This window comes from Macrosteles quadrilineatus, unplaced genomic scaffold (assembly GCF_028750875.1).
Source record: "Macrosteles quadrilineatus isolate MER2022 unplaced genomic scaffold, UCM_ALF_1.0 Scaffold_9__3_contigs__length_116548681, whole genome shotgun sequence".
Classification (NCBI taxonomy): domain Eukaryota; kingdom Metazoa; phylum Arthropoda; class Insecta; order Hemiptera; family Cicadellidae; genus Macrosteles; species Macrosteles quadrilineatus.
In genome coordinates, this window is record NW_026542602.1 from 73,451,923 (window position 1) to 73,474,887 (window position 22,965).

General features: G+C 34.9%; 3 protein-coding genes across 6 annotated transcripts in view; 1 reads left to right on the forward strand and 2 right to left on the reverse strand.

Annotated features, from left to right (window-relative positions):
• The first annotated feature begins 755 nt into the window (after positions 1–755).
• Positions 756–2,187, forward strand: LOC129004137 (26S proteasome non-ATPase regulatory subunit 11). Its single transcript, XM_054432574.1, has one exon. The coding sequence runs from the start codon at positions 794–796 to the stop codon at positions 2,039–2,041; it is 1,248 nt and encodes a 415-aa protein (XP_054288549.1). The 5' UTR covers positions 756–793; the 3' UTR covers positions 2,042–2,187.
• Positions 2,188–2,450: 263 nt separating this feature from the next.
• On the reverse strand, positions 2,451–3,530 carry LOC129004138 (tubulin beta chain). The gene has a single exon (XM_054432575.1). The coding sequence runs from the start codon at positions 3,496–3,498 to the stop codon at positions 3,031–3,033; it is 468 nt and encodes a 155-aa protein (XP_054288550.1). The 5' UTR covers positions 3,499–3,530; the 3' UTR covers positions 2,451–3,030.
• An 11,292-nt stretch (positions 3,531–14,822) lies between these two features.
• Positions 14,823–22,965, reverse strand: part of LOC129004136 (calcitonin gene-related peptide type 1 receptor) — a 235,507-nt gene continuing 227,364 nt past the window's right edge. For 3 of the 4 annotated variants that reach the window (XM_054432572.1, XM_054432569.1, XM_054432571.1), the window contains one exon: positions 14,823–15,829. In XM_054432572.1, coding sequence (XP_054288547.1) covers positions 15,782–15,829 — 48 coding nt within the window. In that variant the 3' untranslated portion in view covers positions 14,823–15,781. Of the gene's footprint in view, positions 15,830–17,047; positions 17,097–22,965 lie in introns of all 4 variants that reach the window. The other variant, XM_054432573.1, reaches the window with a different exon arrangement.

A 22,965-nucleotide genomic window follows, 5' to 3' on the forward strand; every position in this document is an offset into this window, starting at 1 on the left:
CTGACCAGCTGATTTACAGCCAGTGCTGCCAACGTATTTCGCGCGGATACGAAGTTGCCTGCATGTTACGCGCTCACTATTACGTGCCTTCATGTTGCAAATCTGGAGTAAGACAAAGTAATTAGAGTGAGACAATGTTAACATTGTCTCACTGATGGTCGAATTGGCTACTTTGCTTTCTCAGATCAGTGAGAGAACGTGTACATTGTAAGGTAACTGTAGGAAAAAGTAAAATTTCGTAGTAGATTTACTAAAAGCATAATGAGTCTTTTAGCGTTTATCATGGCATTACTATTGACTATTGGAATTGGATACTGATAGTCAAAGGCATTACACAACAATACAGTGTTATTTGTTATTTATTGCATTGTATTACTGCCTATTATTATTATCTTTATTGACTATATAGTCAATATTATATTTACATAAGTTTCGTCTAAGATTGCATATTGATGTATCTAATTAAGTAATTGTGTTGACCGTTGGAATAAAAAATAAAACATAATAAATAAATAAATACCGGTAATAAAATCTAATAAATAAATAAATAATAAAATCTAATAATAAAACAAGGCAGTATAGAAACTATTAATAGCTCTGCCTACTCAATAAAAATTATCTAATTTGCTATATTCAATTATAATACTTTATATAGTACAAATATTTGTTCTCTATGGATATTCCTGCCGAAGTCTTTCAAACGTCGGACAATCACGGTGACGATGACCTAGCGTTAATTTCTCGCTGTCGCTGTTTCAATTTCTGCTCCGTTCTCCGTAGTCTCCAATCGAACATGGCGGGCGCGATGTTATTCGAGCGATCCATTTCACAACAAAGTAGTCAAGATTTACTCAAAATTCCTCACAATGACCCTAGTGATGACGGTAATGAAGAACAGATTCGTGCGAAAGAACAGGGAATACTTCAACTCGGCGAGAAATACAAAAATGAAGGTAAAGCTAAAGAACTTGCAGAGCTCATCAAGCAGACGAGACCCTTTCTCAGCATGATAAGTAAAGCTAAAGCTGCTAAATTAGTGCGATCTTTGGTTGATTTCTTTCTTGATTTAGAAGCTGGAATTGGAATTGAGGTGCAGTTGTGCAAGGAGTGCATTGAATGGGCTAAAGAAGAACGAAGGACTTTCCTCAGGCAGTCCCTGGAAGCTAGGCTCATTGCTTTGTATTTCGACACAGGCATGTACACTGAGGCGTTGCAGTTAGGTTCTACATTGCTTAAAGAGCTTAAGAAACTTGATGACAAAAACTTGCTTGTTGAAGTTTTATTACTTGAAAGCAAGACATACCATGCTCTCAGCAATCTGTCTAAAGCAAGAGCTGCTCTTACCTCTGCCCGAACTACAGCCAACTCCATTTACTGCCCACCTAAGATGCAATCAGCTTTAGATTTACAATCAGGAATCCTTCATGCAGCAGACGAACAGGACTTCAAAACAGCCTACTCATACTTTTACGAAGCATTTGAAGGCTATGACAGCATTGAGTCTCCCAAAGCGTTGACAGCCCTCAAATACATGTTGCTGTCAAAAATCATGCTGAACACTCCAGAAGATGTACAGCAAATCATCAGTGGTAAGCTGGCCGTGAAATATGCTGGTAAAGATATTGAAGCTATGAAGAGTGTGGCCCAAGCAAGTCACAAAAGGTCATTAGCAGATTTTCAACTTACTCTAAAGAACTTCAAGAAAGAATTAGAAGAAGATGTCATCGTTCGAGCTCACTTGGGAACACTATACGACAAAATGCTGGAGCAAAATCTGTGCCGTATAATAGAGCCATACTCCCGTGTGCAAGTTGATTTTGTGGCTCAGTCCATCAAACTACCCAAGCTGCAAGTAGAAAAGAAGCTTTCACAGATGATTTTGGACAAGAAGTTCAACGGAATCCTAGATCAAGGTGAGGGTGTGCTTATAGTCTTTGAAGAAACAGTTGTGGACAAAACCTATGAAATGGCTCTAGAAACCATCAATAGTATGGGAAAGGTTGTAGACACTTTGTATCAAAAGGCAAAGAAGTTATCATAAGTATCGGTTCAAAGTGTGTATCTAGTTCTTTTTTTTATTTAATAAGGTTTGGACTATGTTTTCTTAATTATATTAACACTAAGTTATGGCATGTTATTTGTAAATTGGTATAGTTCAAAATAAAAACCCAAATTAATGTAAACAAATTCTTGTAGGCTATTTTTCTTTGTTTGTTTATATATCGGCTATGCCTAACCTTGGTAGCGAATTCAACAAATTGTCAACCAATTCTAAGCTTTAAACAAAAATCATCAGCCTAAATCATACCAAACCGCAATTGTAACTTAATTTGTTAATAGGGGTTTAAAACTTAGCTGTGCTAACTTAAAAAAAAAACTCATCCTTCAAAAGAGATCATACGGTAGGCTTATTAAATAACTTAGAGCTTGTCAACAAAGGCAGATGGTCTAGTGCATCTTTTTTTAATCCCCAGTATGGTAGCCTACGGTAGGGTATCTAATAGATCATAGACCCAAACCACTTTGTCTAGTAGCCTACGTAAGTTACTGTAGTTCATGGTACAAAGCTCTCCATAGTCTCAATAATAACTACCGGTAAGTAAAATAAACTTAATCTAAAAAAAACCTATTTCAAGGATAATTTTTACTAACTAAACTTAGCCTAGTGCCACTTTTGTACTAAAACAAATTCAGTAGCCTATTTTTATCTTATACACCCTTCTCCAGGCCTTTTTTTATATTGAAGGTTATGGTTACAGTAAGCTATAAACTTTTAAGAATTTGTCAAGAAATTTATCTTTTTTAATTTTATTTGCCCGATTTTTTATTACAAGGCCTAAGTTTACTTAGTAACTCCAGGAAAAATACAACTTGTTAGATACAGTACCAAATTTGCCCCGATAATGGGTCAACCAGGTTACCCTCTACCCCCTATTTGGGAATAAATGGTTCTGGTTAAAGAAATTGATTAACTCCTAATTATTTAAGCGGAATGATTACTAAATGGCAAATGTGTGAGTGAGTTTAAAACTAGTTTCCATCGATTTCAACTTCACCCTCTTCTTCGTCGAATTCTTCTTCATCTGCTGTCGCTTCCTGATACTGTTGATACTCGGACACCAGGTCGTTCATGTTGGATTCTGCCTCGGTTAACTCCATTTCATCCATACCTTCTCCCGTGTACCAATGGAGGAAAGCTTTGCGTCTGAACATGGCCGTGAACTGTTCTGAAATCCTCTTAAACAGCTCCTGAATGGCCGTTGAGTTTCCAATAAACGTGGCCGACATCTTCAAGCCTCTGGGTGGAATGTCGCACACAGCTGTTTTCACAATGTTGGGAATCCATTCCACAAAGTAGCTGGAGTTCTTGTTTTGGATGTTTAACATTTGTTCGTCCACCTCTTTCATGGACATGCGGCCTCGGAAGATGGCAGCCACGGTGAGGTATCTGCCATGACGAGGGTCGCAAGCGGCCATCATGTTTTTAGCATCAAACATCTGCTGAGTGAGCTCGGGAACTGTGAGTGATCTGTACTAAACTTAGTCAGTCAATGCTACACAAGGCATCTCATCCCATTCTACACTACTGGTAACCTTCTCCATTAACTTGGGCATTTAAAAATATACCCAGTGCTTCCCCATTCAGGGAAATTGGTAAATAATAAAAAGTTTTAATATTAATTTTTATCTTTTCCACACTGCTGATGCTTTGAACAACTGCTCGTCTCCAATCTTTTATTTTGAAGAAAAAAGTAAACATTCTTACTTTTATTTGTTCAGGTTTGTAACTTAGTTTTTGTCAAAGCTTCTTATCATAAAGCTTTTGGAAAGATAGGCCCCTAGCTTAAATTATGTAGGATGCCTATAATAGGCCTATATGCTAAAATGTTAACATGCAAATTCAAACAAGCAAGACTTTTTGATTTATTTTTGTGTGTTTTATACATCAATGGAAAGTATTTTATGTTTTCAAAAGGAAACCGTCCCAGGTCATGTTACTATCTAACATCGACCTTTTTGTTAGTTAGCATTATTAGTTCATAGCTCAATTATAAATAAATGGCATCTGGGTATGGAAACGATCTCCCCAGTGACTTTTAGATTTGACGGCGAGTAGGCTACTAGCCCATAACCACTTGGCTACCCAGACAATTAAAGATTCAGATTTTCACCTCAATAATGTTACTAACAAAAGGTATTTAACATGTGATTAGGCCTAATTATTAAGTATATTTAGCGAAAAACTGCAGATGAATAGGAAGGTACTGTATGATTAGCCTACTCAAAATTCTAATATTTATCAAACAATTGAAATCATTTTCATAATTTTGTATTTTATTAATTAAATCCCAATTCGACCATAGGTTTAGGGAATGTGCCTTGCTTGGGTGGAAGATCCTGTTGTTAAAAGAACCTGTAAGACTGACTTTGGTTACTTTGGTAATAGCTATTCTCTTGAAATTCGTGTTTATTCATTAATTAATTGTAAAAGTAGCCTATATACTAACCCAAAAGTTAACAGATTTGAATTAAATTAAATTTTGCGCTACATGGATTTAACTATTAATTTTGTTCTAAATGGGCGGATAAGTTTTTCTCTGTTTCCTTGTCACTCCAACATTTTCCAACTGTACATAAGCTTTGATAACTATATAAAAGACTTAATAAGCCATAATTTGTCACTTTTCTTAATTTTTCTCTGACTTATGTGTACTAAGTGTTTGTTGGCGTCCATTTAAAACATACTATTACTTGACCAAATATCATTTTATTACTATTGTGTACCGTACCTTATCAATAATTTTTTTTTTGTGAGGCCTAGGCTGTTTAGAAAGTTTCACCCTTTAAGTTATAACGTATAGGTAGTTGGGGCCACCTGAGTTGATCGTTATCAATTCTGAGATATCAGAACCTAATTACAAATTGTCTTAAGTTCCATAAATATTATATATTTTATTGAAAATTGTAGGCTAATATAAGCTCATGGTGTCTCTATTTAAAACGTTCTTGTCTAAGGTTAGGGCTGCACAAAGTTAAAATAAAAGGTTTACTGTGTTTGCTGATAAATCATCTAAAATATTTGTAATCCAACAACATAATTGTATATACTAGCATTTTCTTTTTGTTTTACTACTAATTTACAGCTTCATAATACTAAATGTTAATTATGAGAAATGTGTAACATTGTATGGGAGTTTAACTCATTGTTTTTATTTATTTTACTTCCATTTTCATGAAGCATTCTTCAATTGATTCAAGTTGTAAATCTCTAACTTTTGATTTAATAAAAATTTATGTACATAATTGTTGTTTTATTGAACCTACAAATTTTACAGCTAGCCTATCAACAAATTAAAACTACAGTAGGCCTAACCTAATAACATCTTGTTTGCATTTTGAAATATGAAAATAATGTTGCCTGTTAACCTTTGCCAATTGGTAAAGGTAGATGAATTCTAATTCTGATGTCAAAGTTACATACATTTTTGGAGTAAACAAAAATTGATGTTGGTACAGTAATTGAATGGATGTTGTGCTACCAGCAGATTGGCGCTACACGCTACAGCTTCATGTAAAGATGGTCTACTTTAGATGAATTCTAATTCTGATGTCAAAGTTACATACATTTTTGGAGTAAACAAAAATTGATGTTGGTACAGTAATTGAATGGATGTTGTGCTACCAGCAGATTGGCGCTACACGCTACAGCTTCATGTAAAGATGGTCTACTGGCATAGCATACTGGCATAGTATAGCGCCTCGTTTTCCTCTTCCAGGAACTGATGAGAACCTCTTTAGAGAAGGAGTGGGGGGCGTGACGTCACTCTTCTTTTGAGGGAACATTATTACCGTAACGAGACGATATGATTCCATCGGTTTTCGTGGCGTAGCTGAGATGTGGTAGTTTGAAACAACAACAGCAGTACCGTATAACTTTTACCACTATTGCAATGGTGCCACCCATAAAAAAAATGCTGCCTTACACATTGTACATAAAACATTACACACTGTATTTAGAAAGTGATAAAACAAATAAGAAGAGTTCAAATACGAGAGAGTTTATATGAATTAAATGTTAGCGAATTTCCCTATAGGGAAGTAGCTAATTACCGTAGGTCTCATGGTAAGACCTAAGCCCGGGACCGATTTACTTTTTCATTTTGATGTCCCCAGAGGCCAAAAACACCATTCGTTCAAATTTTTATATATCTATATATAGATATATACAGGGTGAATTTTAAATGAGTTCCCCCCCTACTTTATTCTACATTTCTTAAGATATCATCTCCGGACCACGTCAGATCATTGTTTAGTAGTAAGTACTTCATTTTGACTGGGTATACATTTTTGGCCGCCATCTTGGATCCGCCATATTGGATACAAAGTTTTTTTTTCAAATGTAAAGGTAGGGTTGTGACCCATTATTTTAAACTAGAATTTTACGCTGATTACAATGCCGCAATTAGTTTTTAAAAATCTTGATTCGTTCTAAAGTTATGAGGACTTTTTATAACTTTATTTTTAGCGCATTTTAACATTGTGCATTTACAAACTAAGACCATAATCTCAAAATAGTGCTAGATAAAGATAAGTATACACCACCATTCATTGTCGACATATTTTCACTTGGTTATGACGGATGTAGTTTTTTCAGCCGCCATCTTGGATCCGCCATTTTGAAATGTGATCAATTAATTTAAATATGAAGGTGGTGTTGTGACCCACCATTTTGAACTACTTTTTTATGTTGAACTCAATGCCGCAATCCGTTTTTCATTTGCATCTTTGGATTTTGAAATATTGAAATTTTAAATAAGAGTATTTTAATATTTCATCATGAAAGCTTGATAACCAAAAACGGATTGCAGCATTGAGTCCAGTATAAAAAAGTAGTTCAAAATGATGGGTCACAACACCACCTTCATATTTAAATTAATTGATCACATTTCAAAATGGCGGATCCAAGATGGCGGCTGAAAAAACTACATCCGTCATAACCAAGTGAAAATATGTCGACAATGAATGGTGGTGTATACTTATCTTTATCTAGCACTATTTTGAGATTATGGTCTTAGTTTGTAAATGCACAATGTTAAAATGCGCTAAAAATAAAGTTATAAAAAGTCCTCATAACTTTAGAACGAATCAAGATTTTTAAAAACTAATTGCGGCATTGTAATCAGCGTAAAATTCTAGTTTGAAATAATGGGTCACAACCCTACCTTTACATTTGAAAAAAAAACTTTGTATCCAATATGGCGGCCAAAAATGTATACCTAGTCAAAATGAAGTACTTACTATTCAACAATGATCTGACGTGGTCCGGAGATGATATCTTAAGAAATGTAGAAAAAAGTAGGGGGGGAACTCATTTAAAATTCACCCTGTATATATATATATATGTGTCCATCCGCACGATAACTTGAGTAATTTTTGTCTGATTTTGTATAAAATTTGGTTTGAAGGTGTAAGGCGGGATAAAATTGAATGAGCTCGCGAACCAGCATGATCGGACTATGGGAACGGGGGTTTATGGGGGTTTTATGGGGTAAAAATAGGTTTTTCCCATTTTTGACCCAAAAAAACACAAAATTTCACAATTTATTTTCAAACCATTTTGTAGAGCTTAAAAAAACAAATAATTTAGTATATTGAAGCGTTTTTATGCGCCTAATTGTTACGGAGAAAATTCAAAAAATTGTAATTTTAAAATTCCCATGTTATTCTTATGGAGAATAAGTCAACTGTTGTAGTTTGCTTGTTTATGAACATATTTTGATCGATTTTGGAAAATACTTTTATTTCTTACTAAACTATTATCATTTTATAAAAAAAATCTTGTTTACCCTCCCTGTTGCAGCAAACCTAAGTACTCGTTAAACTTATTCTATTTAAATAGGAAATGAATGTGCTATTTTTATGGAGGCATTTTAGTGTGAATCTAATCAGGTTAATGGAAATTCGCTTAGTCTGCAGGTTTGCTGCGGCGGGGGTATTTTGTTTTTTCAGAAGAATAAACAAAACATTTAATTCATATAAACTCTCTCGTATTGGATCCTACAATTTTAAATTGACAGTATTCGTGTAGAGATAATTGGAGGGATTAAAATACTTATTGTTCTCAGTGGAGGATAGTAAAAAACACAGCAATGTCAACATGTTTATTTTCAGAACCAAAAAAAACCTTAATTTATAAATCACTACTTTTCCATTACAAATTTTATTGAAATCCGAATTTCAATTTGGTTCTAGTTTCATCAACCAGTAAAATTCAAAATTGTGAAGATGAGATCTATTTATACCACATCTAGGTCGACAGATGCATTATTTGTAGCATAAACTTGTAAACTGGTGACTTGCCAGTTGTGCTCAACCTCAATAGTTGGTGTGGATAGTGAAAGGCTGGCAATGTTCCAATATGGACATGCTGAGTCATAGAAGGCCATAGACTTGGAGGAAGAGGAAGATGAAGATAAGGAGGTCACCCTCATGGACACAACTCCCAATATGTGAGAAGTTGGTAAGTTTTCAGATGGCACATATGGTAAATTTATTACAGTGCCTACAATCAATAAAATGGTAGTGCTATTTTATTTTATTTACATGCTTCAATACAGTTTACACAATTTACATTGAAGCAGTTCATGTACTTGTAAATAACTTTAGTTGGTTTCTTCTAATGTCTTTTCACCTCACTTTCATGCCATGCCCTAAATACTAACATAAATAACAACATTATCAATGACTATAACAACAGTGTATAAATATTTAAAAAATAATAATAAATAAAATTCAGAATGATAAAAATAAATACAACAACGAACAAACGAAATGGCTATGAGATTTTCTAATATTTTTGTAAATGCAAGAGATCTTTTTGTTTTATAAAATAAATCATTGCTAGTAACTGTTTGTAATGTAAATTTTTTAGAAGGATGATACATTATAAGTACCGGTAGTTAAATATATGCCCTAATTAAGTTATAGTTGGACCTAGCCACTGTTGTATGTGGCATGCAGCCTATCTGATTAGTTTGGTTTTATAAGGAATCCATTGTAAGGTTATCTAACATGCATCCACTTACCATGATAGTACAGCTCAAATTTAATTCAGTTAAAATTATTTTAAGTCTAATTTAAGTAATTGTTTTAAGTCATCTTAAAATTCAAGCAAAAAATTAAAAACTATTGTTTTACAATTCAATATAAGATATTCTAATATTTTCTACGTTTCTACGTACGTTTCTACGTTCTACGTTTTTAACAGCTCATCGACTCAACTGCTATTGATTTGTTAAAGCTTAAGTTGATTTTGACATTATTAATTGTTTAAATTCATGTTTGCCTTTTTAATCAGAATAACTTCTTGATCAGCATTAATTACGTAATTAATTGTACGTGTTACCTATTAAATTTACGGAAAGTAAATAAAAGAAACGTCTTATAACACTTAAAACATATATTTACGCTTATACTGTTACTCACAAGATGGTAAATATACAAAAAAGACGGTTAGTAATTGGTAATCGATTATGTCATTCGCCTATTGGGTCTGATGATAATTGGAGTGTCCAATTGAAATTGATCACCACTTACCATATTTTTTGTATATTTACCATCTTGTGAGTAACAGTATAAGCGTAAATATATATTTTAAGTTTTATAAGACATTTTTTTTATTTACTTTCTGTGAATTTTTAATCTGCTAAAACCTTTGAAAATTAAATGGGTAGGGCACTAACACTTTGCTTCATAGCCTAATAGTCATAAAAAGTCTCTTTTGCAGTCCATTTTTATGCACTGTTCCCTTGTTCTTGAGATATTAATTTAGGAAGTTAGATTTTACCCCACACAGTGGAGAAAACATTTAGTATTAGGATCGAAGTTCTATAATTGAACTTAAATAACAGGCAAATTTTCTTCCTAAATAAATAATAATTTGCACACTTAATTTCCTGGTTGCAGCACATTCTAGGTATCGATTTCAATTTCAGCCGCTTTTGTTGAGTTAGACTTGCTACGGTAATACTCCATTCCACATTCATCGTGCAGTCCGGAGCTCTGGTGAGCCATGCACTTCAAATGGCAGTTTCAAAGGATCAACCCATAAATTCTGAGTAAATTTAATTTTGTTTCCTAGTACCTAGTACTTTAAACATAGTTCTGAGCTAAAAGATCTCCTATGACTAAATATATATATTTTAATTCCAAGCTCCCACAATTTCAAAGTATCAACAATCTAACAAAAATCACAATTCTGAGTGACTAGTGTTCACTACCCTACCTCTTGCGAAAGATTGGGTCCTACCTCTCGAACTGTGTATTGCTTTTTGACACGACTGAAGGTCACCGTCGGATCCCCATCACTTCTGGGGCTGCACAGGGATCGGTCCTAGGGCCCGATCTTTGGTGCGTGTCTTACGACAGTCTGTGAAGACTCTAAATACGCTATGAGACCCACCTCGAAGGCTACGCTGACGATGCAGACAGAAACTTCGAAGAGGCAGAGCTAAAACTTGCAGTAGTGATACTCCCAGTCAATGAGTGGATGCAGGACCACAGCTTGTTGCTAGCGGCCGGAAAGACTGAGATTGTGGTCTTAACCAAAAGAGAATTCCTACCATCCTGACTGAGCAAGTGGGCCATGTCCAGCTGGAGGCCAAGCCGTATGCCAAATACCTCGGTGTTTGATTGACAACAAGATGTCTTTCAACGAACAGATCAAACAAACCGTTGAAAAAGCCGCTAAGGTAAGCTTTAGCCAAGGTAGCTGCCTTTAGTAGGCTTATGCCAAATGTTGTTGGTCCCTGCTCTTACAATTGCCACAGCTGCTGTCCAATCAGTGCTCTTGTACGGTGCTGAGGTCTGGGCCCATATGTTCTGGAGAGGCATGTCTTCTGCGATCGGCTTTCCTGCATTCAGCATCAAGGAGCCTTGTGAGTTCCATCTGCCCACCACACAGTCCCCGAGCCTTTATAGTCTTGGTGATTTCCTGTGTCATCACCATCTTTTCATCTCGCGAGGGAGCGACTTGCGATCTACCTTCGGAGACTCGGAGACCTGAAGTAGGCAGTGAGACAACTGCCAGAGAAGAACGCGACCACAGTTTCAACCACTGGCAGTGGGAATATGGGATGGCGTGTCTAGAGGCGTTGGACAACCAGGCTCATTCCTTGTCCTAGCATCCGACCATGAGTGGAACGAGAGTATTTTGTGACCCAGTTTTTGTCGGGTCATGGGTACACCGGGGCCTTTTTCCACAGAATGATGAAGACCGCCAGCTTGGACTGTGTACTGTTTGGTTCGGGCTAACGTCGATCTCGATCGGCCTTAGCCTTCAGAAGGCAATAAGAGGGTAAGCCCTGGTGGCATACGGTAGCTAAAAAGGCCTAGCCTGAATTATGTGCTAAAAAGTTCCAGGCTAGTATCTTGGGAGAGAGGGGGTATTTTAGTGGTAGTCTGGGGACATTGAGTCTGCGGGAGTTAGGCACTACTGAGTACATTGAGTATCTTCAGTGTGCTTAAACTTTACTTCCTCTCCTCCCAACCAAGTGTTCACAGGTAAACTAAACAGAGTTCTGACAGTTCCAAATGGTCAGTGTTCACAGATAAACCATTGACTGATTGACTGTTGAATACTGAAGGGTAAGTTAAACTAAACAGTGTTCTCACAATTCCGAGTGATCAGTGTTCCAGAGAGTTTTCACGATTCCAAATTGTCAGTGTTCATCACAGATAAACCATTGACTATTGAATACTGAAGGGTAAACTAAACAGCGTTCTCACAATTCCGAGTGATCAGTGTTCACAAGTAAATTAACATGATTCTCACAATTCCAACCTCCACTTCCAACTCCAACCTTTGTGACCTGAGATCTAGTAGAGAATGAAGATTATTCTGACTCAGGCTACGGCCACATGGGCGTTTTTTCACGCAAGAACGCAGCGTGAAAAAACGCGAGAAATATGGGCAGCATTAAATGTAATGAGGTATGCCACCCGGAGTGTGTTTTCACGCGGAGTAGGTGCGTCTGCAAAATCACCCGCTGCGGGCCCGCAGAAGAATGGGCTGGGGTGCATTTTTGAAGCTTGTTTTCACGCTCTGTCCTGGCCACACGGGCGGGAGCAACACGCAGCTCTGATCAAGTCGTCCTAGCAAGTAAAATAAAGATAAATGTATCTAATTTTTTCCAGGATAGCGTAAAATATTTTTGGGTCTAACCAATTACACAGTAGGATCTTAAACATAGGTCGACCTTACTGGACCACTTAATAATTTGTTACTAAAAGGAAAGGCGTTTGGTTGGACTAAAAAATGTAAAGAGGCATTTATGTAGTAGAATATTCATTTTTTATACTAAATGTTAAAATAAAATAATTTTAGTGTTGTTTTCATATAGACATTAATATTATATTTTTTTTTATACTAAATGTAAATAATTAAATGAAAGGTTAGCAAAATAAAATAATTTTAAAATACCAAAATTAATATACCATTCATATTTTTGTTCACTAGTCAGAAACAAGATTACTATGTCGGTCATTAGGAAGACATACAACATAATTACGTGAATTTGTCAATCAACTGCGGGTTCCGAGTGCATTTTCCCGTTCCTGGACTTCAACTAGGGTGAGAATAAGCTACATTTTACTGCGTGAAAAAAACGCACGTGTGTCATACAACAGCGGGAATTCAAGCAGCGTGAAAATAAGCGACATTTTACCGCGTGAAAAAACGCCCGTGTGGCCGTAGCCTAAATCACTGAGAAAGGATGGTGGACTTGGTGGTTGCTGTTAGATGGTAGATAAGAATCTGAGATAGTTGATAACTAAAAAAAACAACTTTTAATTACCTACTGTAAATAGATATTATAAGAGTAAGTTTGAGTGTGTAGGCTTAGTGGCTAGCGTCTCAGACCTTATTGCCAGAGTATCAGGTTCAATCCCCAGCATATATATGTTTGAAGGATTTGGACCACTTTCCCGGTGATTCCTTCATTGAAAGTTCCCCTCTGGTGGACTCACTAAAAAGTGGGAGGAAAAATAAGACAAATTATGTCTTGTATAAAAATTATATATTTAATCACATAACAGTTTAAAATCAAAGCAGAACACTCAACTATGCTCTTAAAATATATCACAATATTTTCTGTGTTTTTCACTACAGCAGCCACTGAAAATGCATGTCTACTTTACAATAAATTTGGTTGATGTACTATCTCAAGGAAAATCAAAATTGTTCAAAGTATATTCAATATTATATTGTTTTAGATTTTCCTTTTGTTAATCTATTTCAAGTACATGTCATCATTAAAACAACATTTTTTTTAGAAAACATGTATTATTTTATCACAAGCACATTTTTAAATGTGTTATTTTTTGATTCTGCAAAGTATCTGATTCACTTGGAGGAGAAAAATTAATGAAAACTTCTGTTTGTCATTCTTATAAAAACGTCTGTCATTTATTAAGACTCATGGTCTGGAAAAGGCAGTGATTTTATTCTACTCTCTTAAATGAGATTATGATTTAGAATTTTTAGATTTTGTTGGTTATTATGAATCAACTTCATTAGCTGTAAAGGTGTGTTTGGAAATTTTTGATTGTGGAAATAGTAAATATAACCTCAATCAAATAGGGTTTAAAAAAAAATTCAATTCAATTCAATTAATGGAAGTGTTTAAATTTATTATTCTCGCAAACTTTAATAATGTAAAAAACTTGTTTGAATATTAATTTTATTGTGTGGATTAAAAATTTGGTTTACTTAATGATGTTTATTAGCTATATTTGATACTCATTACTCCATGATCTAATGAAACTACTTCATTTCATTTCTAACTCAACATGAGTCAAATCCTTTTGCATGTAGGGATTCTATTTTAGTATTGCAAACTAATCAAGTTAATCCAGAAAGCTTCAGTCAACTAATATGCATTACATTAAGTTCCTAACGTCAATAAACATAACAAGCGTACCTATACATTTTTACTTAACAAACAATATCAATCTTATTTTTTACAAATATTTTTTTCATACCTCATTTTTGTATTCTCTGGACATTATGAGACTGTAAAATGTTGGCAAGTTGTACAAATACACAAAGAACATCATTTATGCCTGCTAACATTGCAGACATAATAAACTCCAAATAAAAATTTACAACTCATGTATAACTTTTAAGGATTCTTTAATCACGCCAACCATTATGCCATCAATCCTACTGAACATGGTCTAGTCTTTGTTCTTATGATTTTACTAGGGAATAACACGAATCTATTTTTGTTTTTGTGGTTTCCTCAATCTCGACTAACTTCCAGAAGTAGATTATGGATGGATTGATGGATAAGATCTTACACTATGTTTAAGCCCATTAGAGGTTTCAACTTATCAAGAAGAGTGTCATATCATAGCTATAGGCATTGACTAAGGAAATAAATTTTGTTTCCCTTGTCTGTGCTAGGGGACCAATATGTATGGAGTAAAAGTCTTTTACTCCATACATCTTAATAGGGGACTACTATTATCATTCTTTTAGTGGTCTTATTTTCCCCTAAACCTTAAATATAGGCATTGATACAAATGAACTCAAATAGACATCAGTTGTAATTGAATTTTGCAGAATTTTGAGTTAAAGTATAAAGAATAGGTAAACGGAATAAACTACCTACTTTGGGATTATTATTCTGTTGCTTAAGAATGGCCATCATGCATGTTTGAAAAACTACTTATATTTTTAAGTATGGTAATAAAAACAAAAACAGATTTTTTAAATTAATGGTTGTAAACTACAGTAGTTATATCTTAAAATTTAAGCTACTTTTGTTATAATGTTGTGTAAGTAAAAGTACAAGATAATTCAATATTAAAGAGTAAACACTATGACACTTGCAGAGCTAATCTACCAAAATTGTGGAAACAAAACAAAAAGCTATGAAGAAATTCCATGGTAATTAGTACAGTCTCCCATAATTATTGAACCTGTACGGTACTCTAAAATAGACCGCCTTTGATCTAAAACCCCAAGCATGAAAACTATCCGTTACACTATAACTAAAGATATAGGCGGTGATGGCATAGTGGTTGATGTAATAGTGGGACTGAATTTACATTCATAAAATGGCATATGTTAACCAAGATGTTAATACAAATTTGAAAATAGTTAAAAAAGTTCAAACTAAATGTAACAAAGTTAGGTAGACTCTTTTTAGTCTGGCTAGCGAATGGGCTCTTGACCGGACTGAAAACTGGCCAGCTGATGCAGCAGTATTTTGTACTTACACTAATTAAGTATACTTAAAAAAAAAAACACAGATTCAAATTGTCTAAATAAATATAAAAGACTTAGTGGTTCTACTGATGTCACAATTTGAACATTTCTTTTACGTCTAATATAAATGATGCTTACAATTAGTTTACATTACTTCCATAGAAGGAACAATCTAATTCTAGTTGAGGGGGCGAACGGCATTTTTTTGAAGCTGGAAAAAGTGTTCCTTATGCTCCATGGGTTCAGGAATTTATGAAGGAAGGCTGGACTAAAAAGAGTCTACTGATTTGATTTTTTCAACCTCATCATTTTCTCCAAAGAGGACTATAGCGTAATGACAAGAACAAAACGATAACTTAGAACCACGATTTTACAAGTATTGCACTCAGTACAGATATCCTGCCTTGACAGCTTAGATGCAAGCCCTTTGGGTGAACTGGTGTGCTCAGATTGCCGAAGCTGCTTGAGCGATCGTTGACATAGAAGTCCAAGGATGGCCGTTACTCCAACTCAAACATTATCCTCTCCCGTAGCTGGCCCTGCAGTTGATCTCACAAACTGCACAGAAAAACACATTTATGATTAAAGATATTCTATACAACTTTTGGTATATTCCAGCATGAACACTCATTGGCACGGATGAGTAAATTGTAAATCCTTAGTATTTGGGTTTGTCATCAAGCAAAATGTTGTACCTTTGACTATTTCCAAGTTTCCAAAATGTGAATAGCTTGATAGCATTACTATTATGAATTACTGAATGAGCTCTATACTTATTGAAAATGTATGAAGGAACTATAATCACCCTCAATAGACGCATAAACAATAGCTCTGATACAGATTCCCTAAAAATTATTCACTCATTCACTGAATATCTAGTTCTAACGTTTTTGGGGAGACATAATTAATTAATTATACAATTTACAATATAACAAACACACGGTAATTGTGGAACGATAACTCATACTTATAAAGTACTATGTAAGATTTAAATGAAAACTTTAAAAATAATGACAGGCTGTGACATGCATTTTTAAATGTGGCAACTACATTGATGGAATGGTAAAGCAACTACAAGAAAAAAAATTTACGTTCAGTGGAAAGAAAGAAATTTTGTTAATTCCCTAAATTTGCTACTGTCAGTGATAACTAACGTTTTTAGATTGTCTACACACTACAACAGAGTTTGAAATTTAATGACATTGCTACTTTTGAAATTTCATTGTCAAATACGGTTTAAAGGTTTTTGACTCTAATAAAGGATTTTGTTTGAGCATTCATTGGAAGCAAGCTATTGTTCAGTATTAACTTATGGCGACATTGGTCTTATTATTTTGTAACTCTATAGTCTGCACTACAAGTTTAAAATTGTTATTGATCCTTTTGAAATTTTATTGTTAAATACCATAAAAGTTTTTTTACTCTAAAAATGGTCTAGTTTGACCTTTAATTGAAAGAAAAAATTGTTGTGTTATTTACACTACTTTCATAAAATTTTCGTATAATGATAAATGAGCGCAATCACATGCTAGATTCTTGGGATATCCTTCAGTTAGAGGGTAATGTATTTAAATAAGTTAAAGGGTGCACGTAGGGTAAATGGGGTCTTTGCATTTGTAAGGTGCACTAGTCTAATTATTGACTAACTTTCTAAAAGTTGATGGTTCCCAACACCTTTATTATATTGTTAAAATGTTATTTGCTATCGCTATTAATTTCTAGCAAGAAAAGCTACCTTTGCAATAGATTAAACTTTACTAATAGAATTTGTCAAACCTTTTTATAGGCTGTTGGTATGAAACCCTCATCCAAATGTTGTTTTTTTCTGGAAATAAATAAGATAGCATCACAAACAATTAATTGGAATATGAGTAAAAAGGTTTAGGTTTTCTACATCATGTACACGTTTGGGCCTATACCTTACATGACTTATACCATCAGTGCTTGGTGTTGAGGAATCTTACAAAAATATTTAACATTAAGATTACAACAAGTCTTAACTATTATTACTACGTGTAGTTGATTACACCAATAAAATAAGAATGAAATTGTTTACAGTAGTGGCCAACTTTGGTTATTGATAATCTCAAATGCAAAGTACAACCCTTCTGTTACTGATTACATTGGTCCCAAAGAAAACTAAAACCATCAACAGGATAGATAATCAATAGCATATATGCGAGCGTGGACTCCAAGAGGTTAATGGAAGTAGCTGAAACCTATTTATCTGAATGTGATTTAGCGTTTAATTTACTAATACAATATTAGAGCAATTTTCGAGTTGTCCTATTGGTTAGATGAACTGTTCTAAGGGTATAGTAACACATTGAAGAGGTAAAGGTATTTGTATCGCATGGTGGAGTCAAATATTAACTACGATGGCTTCCAACTCATTATGTTGACTAATTTTTATTGACACGGCACCAGTGTGCTATCTCATGACTAAAAGTCAAAATCTGGTCAAATATCACCATCTTTTCCAATTTTAATGTTACCTACATACACTTTTTAAACTAGTTTTGCTCAGTCTATTTAAAGCTACCATTTACTTGATACAACTAGACATTCCATCCCCATGTTGATAGTTCTTAATCAAAATCGTTATAGTTGAATTGATTTCAATTACATCAACGGATTGTGCTGTTCCGTAGAATTTTAGACACTAGTGTGTGACTGGTTCACACAACCGTGTTCTTTTAAAAAAAAATGCTGACAGTTTGTCCATTTAGATAGGATGTCTTCCAGTATCCAATAGTCAAAAATTTCATAATAATATAAAAGGCCATTAATTCTGACTAAATTATAATAAAATAGAACATTATTTTTATTTCTAAATAAAGTAATGATTTAAATAAAGTAATGATAAAGTGATGATTTAACACTGATGATGGGATGGGAAATAGAAAAAAGAAGAAGGGTTGAATGAATCTAATGAATAATATTCCTTTTAAATAAAGAGAGATGAGTTAAGAGTAAAATAAACGGTATCAGCATTCTGACACATACTTTCTCCCATAAGTTTGTCAACAACCTTTATCATGTGTAAGCGGTGAGAGTAAATATACGGAATGGGATTTGTAAAATTTTGTTCATAATTTAAAGGACTATAACATCCTAAATTTTTAACATAATCGTTCAAGCCAATTTTGGGAAAATCCGATATTCCGTTATTTTATGGGTTTTTATGGGAAAATAACATAATTTACAATAACTTTTGAACCGTAATTTTTAAAGAAATGGGATTTGTACCATTTTGTTCAGAATATAAAGGACTACAACATACTAAATTTTTATCAAAATCGTTCGGGCCATTTTTGGGAAAATCCTTTTTCCCCGTTATTTTATGGAGTTTTATGGGAAAATCCCCATTAAAATCAAAATTTCTAAAAAATGAAAAAACTATCAAAATTGTATGGTCCATAACATACTATGTTAAATCAAAACCGGATTTTTGTCTAAAATCCTATTTTTTGTTATTTTATGGGGTTTTTATGGGAAAATAACATAATTTACCATAACTTTTGAACCGTAATTTTTACAGAAATGGAATTTGTACCATATTGTTCAGAATTTAAAGGGCTACAACATACTAAATTTTTATCAAAATCGTTCGGGCCGTTTTTGAGAAAATCCGATTTTCCTGGTTTTTTATGGGTTTTTATGGGAAAATCCCCATTAAAGATCAAAATTTCAAAAAAATGAAAAAAACGCCTGGAGATACCATGGATTAGAACCTACATACCAAATTTCATCGAAATCGGACCACAGGTGTGGTCTCTAGCTCTGTACACATCCAGACACACACACACACACACACACACACACACACACACACAGACATCACTTCGAAAACCACTTTTTTGGGTCCAGGGGGACCCAAAACGAATATATCCACTCAAAACTCAAACTCGAAAATTTTGACGAAAACAATACTTTCTCCATATACTATGGTATAGGGGGAGAAAGTAAAAATCACTGACGGGATGAGATAGGGGAGGGGAGGGATGACATGGCATTGAGCAGACCAATCACAGACATTTAATTTTGTGGTGCTTTTTTCAAGAGACCTAATGCTAGAACTCTATGAATCAATCGATCAATTTATTATGATGGGGACACCATCTAGGTGCATATTTTAACCCAAATATGAGTGAAGGATGACTGCAGATTAGAGTGAGATGATCTGTGTAGCTTTGTTAGTGACTTAAAGCACCCCATAGGCGATTTGGTCACCCAATGATGATGGTTGAAACGCATTATTACTGCAGCAATTAGTCATGCGATATCATGTGGCAATCAAATGAGAGTTTGTTGATCAGTGTGAGAATGAAGCTTGAATTTATAGAACAATAACAACAATATAGCATTAAATATTGAAAATGAACTAACAGCTGTTTCAATGCAGTAAAATTATAAATATTACAACTACACCAGGTGATGCCAGTCAGACATCAGTGTGCATGCGCGGGGAGAATATCGCTCGAGTTGATTGCTAGGGAAAATCGAGCATTCAGGAAGTCACTGGGCGATGTCAAAATCCCCGGCAATCTGATCAAAACACCCCCATTGGGTGATATTTAGGCAATATATGGTCGCTAGTGATCTAATCGCTCATCCTCGGGCGACTAAATCGTCTAATGTATGTAATGTAATGTGAGTTTAGGATCAGCTGTTTCATCAGTCAGGATCATTTTAAAGCCCAATGAACAGGGACGGCTGGGTTCTATTAAAAATTCAAAATGAAAACTGCATGGTACTCCTCCTTTGCGACCTCCTCACTATGAGCCTATAAGACACTATGTACAGTAATTGTTTTACATTACCCCCAGACTCCCCCCTTAAAAAGGGGGGTAAGGGGGTGCCCAAACTTGCAGCCCAGGGTGCTACTCACCATGAATCAGAGCCCGATAACTCTTATCATTGCTATATTATTGTTTCAAGGTTCATCCCCCAACTGACCAAAACATTTGGTTCAATCTCCAATGTCCATCTTAACTGAGCCTTCGGAGACAACACAGAAGAAAACAAAAATTGTTTGTGAAAACTAGTGATGAAGTTAAATATGTAAATAAAATAACATTGATATCTATTGAACAAGAATACAGTAAAAGTAAAGCATCCTCTTTATCCTACAATATATTTCCTGAGTGCTTTGGTCTTAACACTACTACTATGATTCATTTATCATCATTTAGTTTGAATATAATATTGTTCAGTGTTAAGTGGCGGGGAAAGGAGGAAGGGAGACTGAAAATACCCATCGGCATAATGGTAATGATGAGTAATTTATGGAGGATACCATATAGCAGATTTTTTAATGTGATCTGCTTCTTATACCAATTGAGGATGGTTAAAAGATGATAGACGAAGAGATGCAGACTGAAAAGAACCAATGCCTTACTAATGATTTAATTCCTTTTATAGAATGTACAGTAGAACTTCCAACTATACGAATCAATTGGGACCATTTGGATGATCAAAAATTCGGAATTGGAGTTGGTCTTAACACCAACTACTATAATTCATTTATCATAATTTAGTTTTGAATATAATGTTGTTCAGTGTAAGTGGCGGGGAAAGGAGGAAGGGAGACTGAAAATACCCATCGGCATAATGGTAATGATGAGTAATTTATGGAGGACACCATAGCAGGTTTTTTAGTGTGATCTGTTTCTTCTACCTATTGAGGATGGTAAGAGATGATAGATAAAGAGATGCAGACTGAAAAGAACCAATGCCTCACTAATGATTTAATTCCTTTATAGAATGTACAGTAGAACTTCAACTATCCGAATCAATTTGGGACCAGATCAGAGTCCTTTAAAGAAAATAGGCCGATTCATGCAGAGCTTTTACTATTGCGATTGCAGAATGTTCTTGCGACAATTTTTGCGATTGGTAAATTTACGCGATTGCGGAGTCCGATTAAGATTCCCTGGGATACGATGATGTCTACAGTGGGATGTAATAATCATTTTGCAGTAATTGCGAAAAATGATGATGATGTTTCCGTGACCATGGGAGACGATGATGGTGTCAACACAATCGCGACAAAAGTAAAACCAAGTACTTGATGTAAAATGAATATCATGCACACTGTATATTGGAGTCAGAATATGCACATTATGGTTTGTAGAAAAAGTATAGCTTTAAGAAACAACGGAATGACCGATTCCTGAGTAATGGCTATTATTTCCAGAGAATAATACCTCACATTCGTATGAAGACTGCCAAGAATTACATGAATGAAGCCAGATAAAATCAACTGATAAGAATATTTTAAAACATGAAGAGTGTGAAAAATGTTGATTGACTGTACAGCACAGTCTTATTTAAGCTTATCAGGAAACCCACTAGTCCGACGCTCTCCGACACGACACCTTCCGTCAAGTCTCCGACACCTTCCGAAGCCTTCCGCAAGATTAAGGCATTAAACCATTGGTCCGACGGGCTCCGACAGTAAGCCTCTGACGAGAAATACACCACCACGCCAACAGTGCCAGTTGCAATGGAACATGTGATCACATACTGTTCACAAGCAGTAGTTAGGGAGACAAGAGCAAATAATAAAAAAGACCATAACATTTATTACGATCTTTGTTAGCATGAGAGATTACAATGGACAAGGACCTTCCTAATAGACCCACCTTGATAATTCCAGTTACAATTACTTTACTACAGGGAAATTAGCAAAAAGTGCAATACAAAACATAAACTAAATATAATACCCCCGCCACAGCAAAAGTGCCGACTAAGCGAATTTCTATTTACCTGAATTGATTTTCAAAATGTATTTAATTAACATAACGTTTTATGAGTACCTAGGCTTGCTGCTACAGGGAGGGTAAAAAAGTGTGGTTTTTAGTAAAATATTAATAACTTAGTATAAAATAAAAAAATTAACAAGTTTGATCAAAATTTATCCATCAGAAAGCAAACTACAATATTTTACAATATTCTCCATAAAAATAACATGGGAATTTTAAAATAAAAATTTTTTGAATTTTCTCCGTAACCAATAAATGTACAAAAACATCACACACTTGTGATCACATGAACCATATCTGTTCCACATATTGTGATCACACACAAAGCTAGACAGTGACTAAATTTAGGCCTGATGCACGCAGAGTGGAGAAATGACGGTTCCAACATCCGACAAGAATGCCCCAGAGAGCAATGTTGTCGTGACGTGTCGGATCGGAAGGTGTCGTGTCGGACTAGTGGGTTACAGTCCATTTAAAGTCATACAAAGCAATTTCGTTGGAAGGTGTCGGAGACTTGACGGTAGGTGTCGTGTCGGAGAGTGTCGGACCAGTGGGTTTCCTGCTTTAAAAGCAAAAGGTAAAAAACGTTATCACATTTTCGTTTTGTACTGCACAGTTAGAGGACAATCTCAAGATGCAGGAGTTGGGCCACACAGAATGATAATGTCACTGCATAGCATACCCGGCGGTGGCCGCCTTCGCTCGTGGGATATGTTAAGATGTGGTTTGTTGTCATTGGTTTCTTGAATAAAATCTGCTTGTAGCCCAGGACACTATTCACCTTAAACCCGGATCTGATTTCAAACTTTGAACGGTGAAATTCTTTTTTATAGATGGGTGTTAAAAATATGATTATAGTAAAAAAAGAGGGAACAACTGCAATTTCAATTGAATAATTTAAATCGAGTGTCGGGAAACTATTCGTGA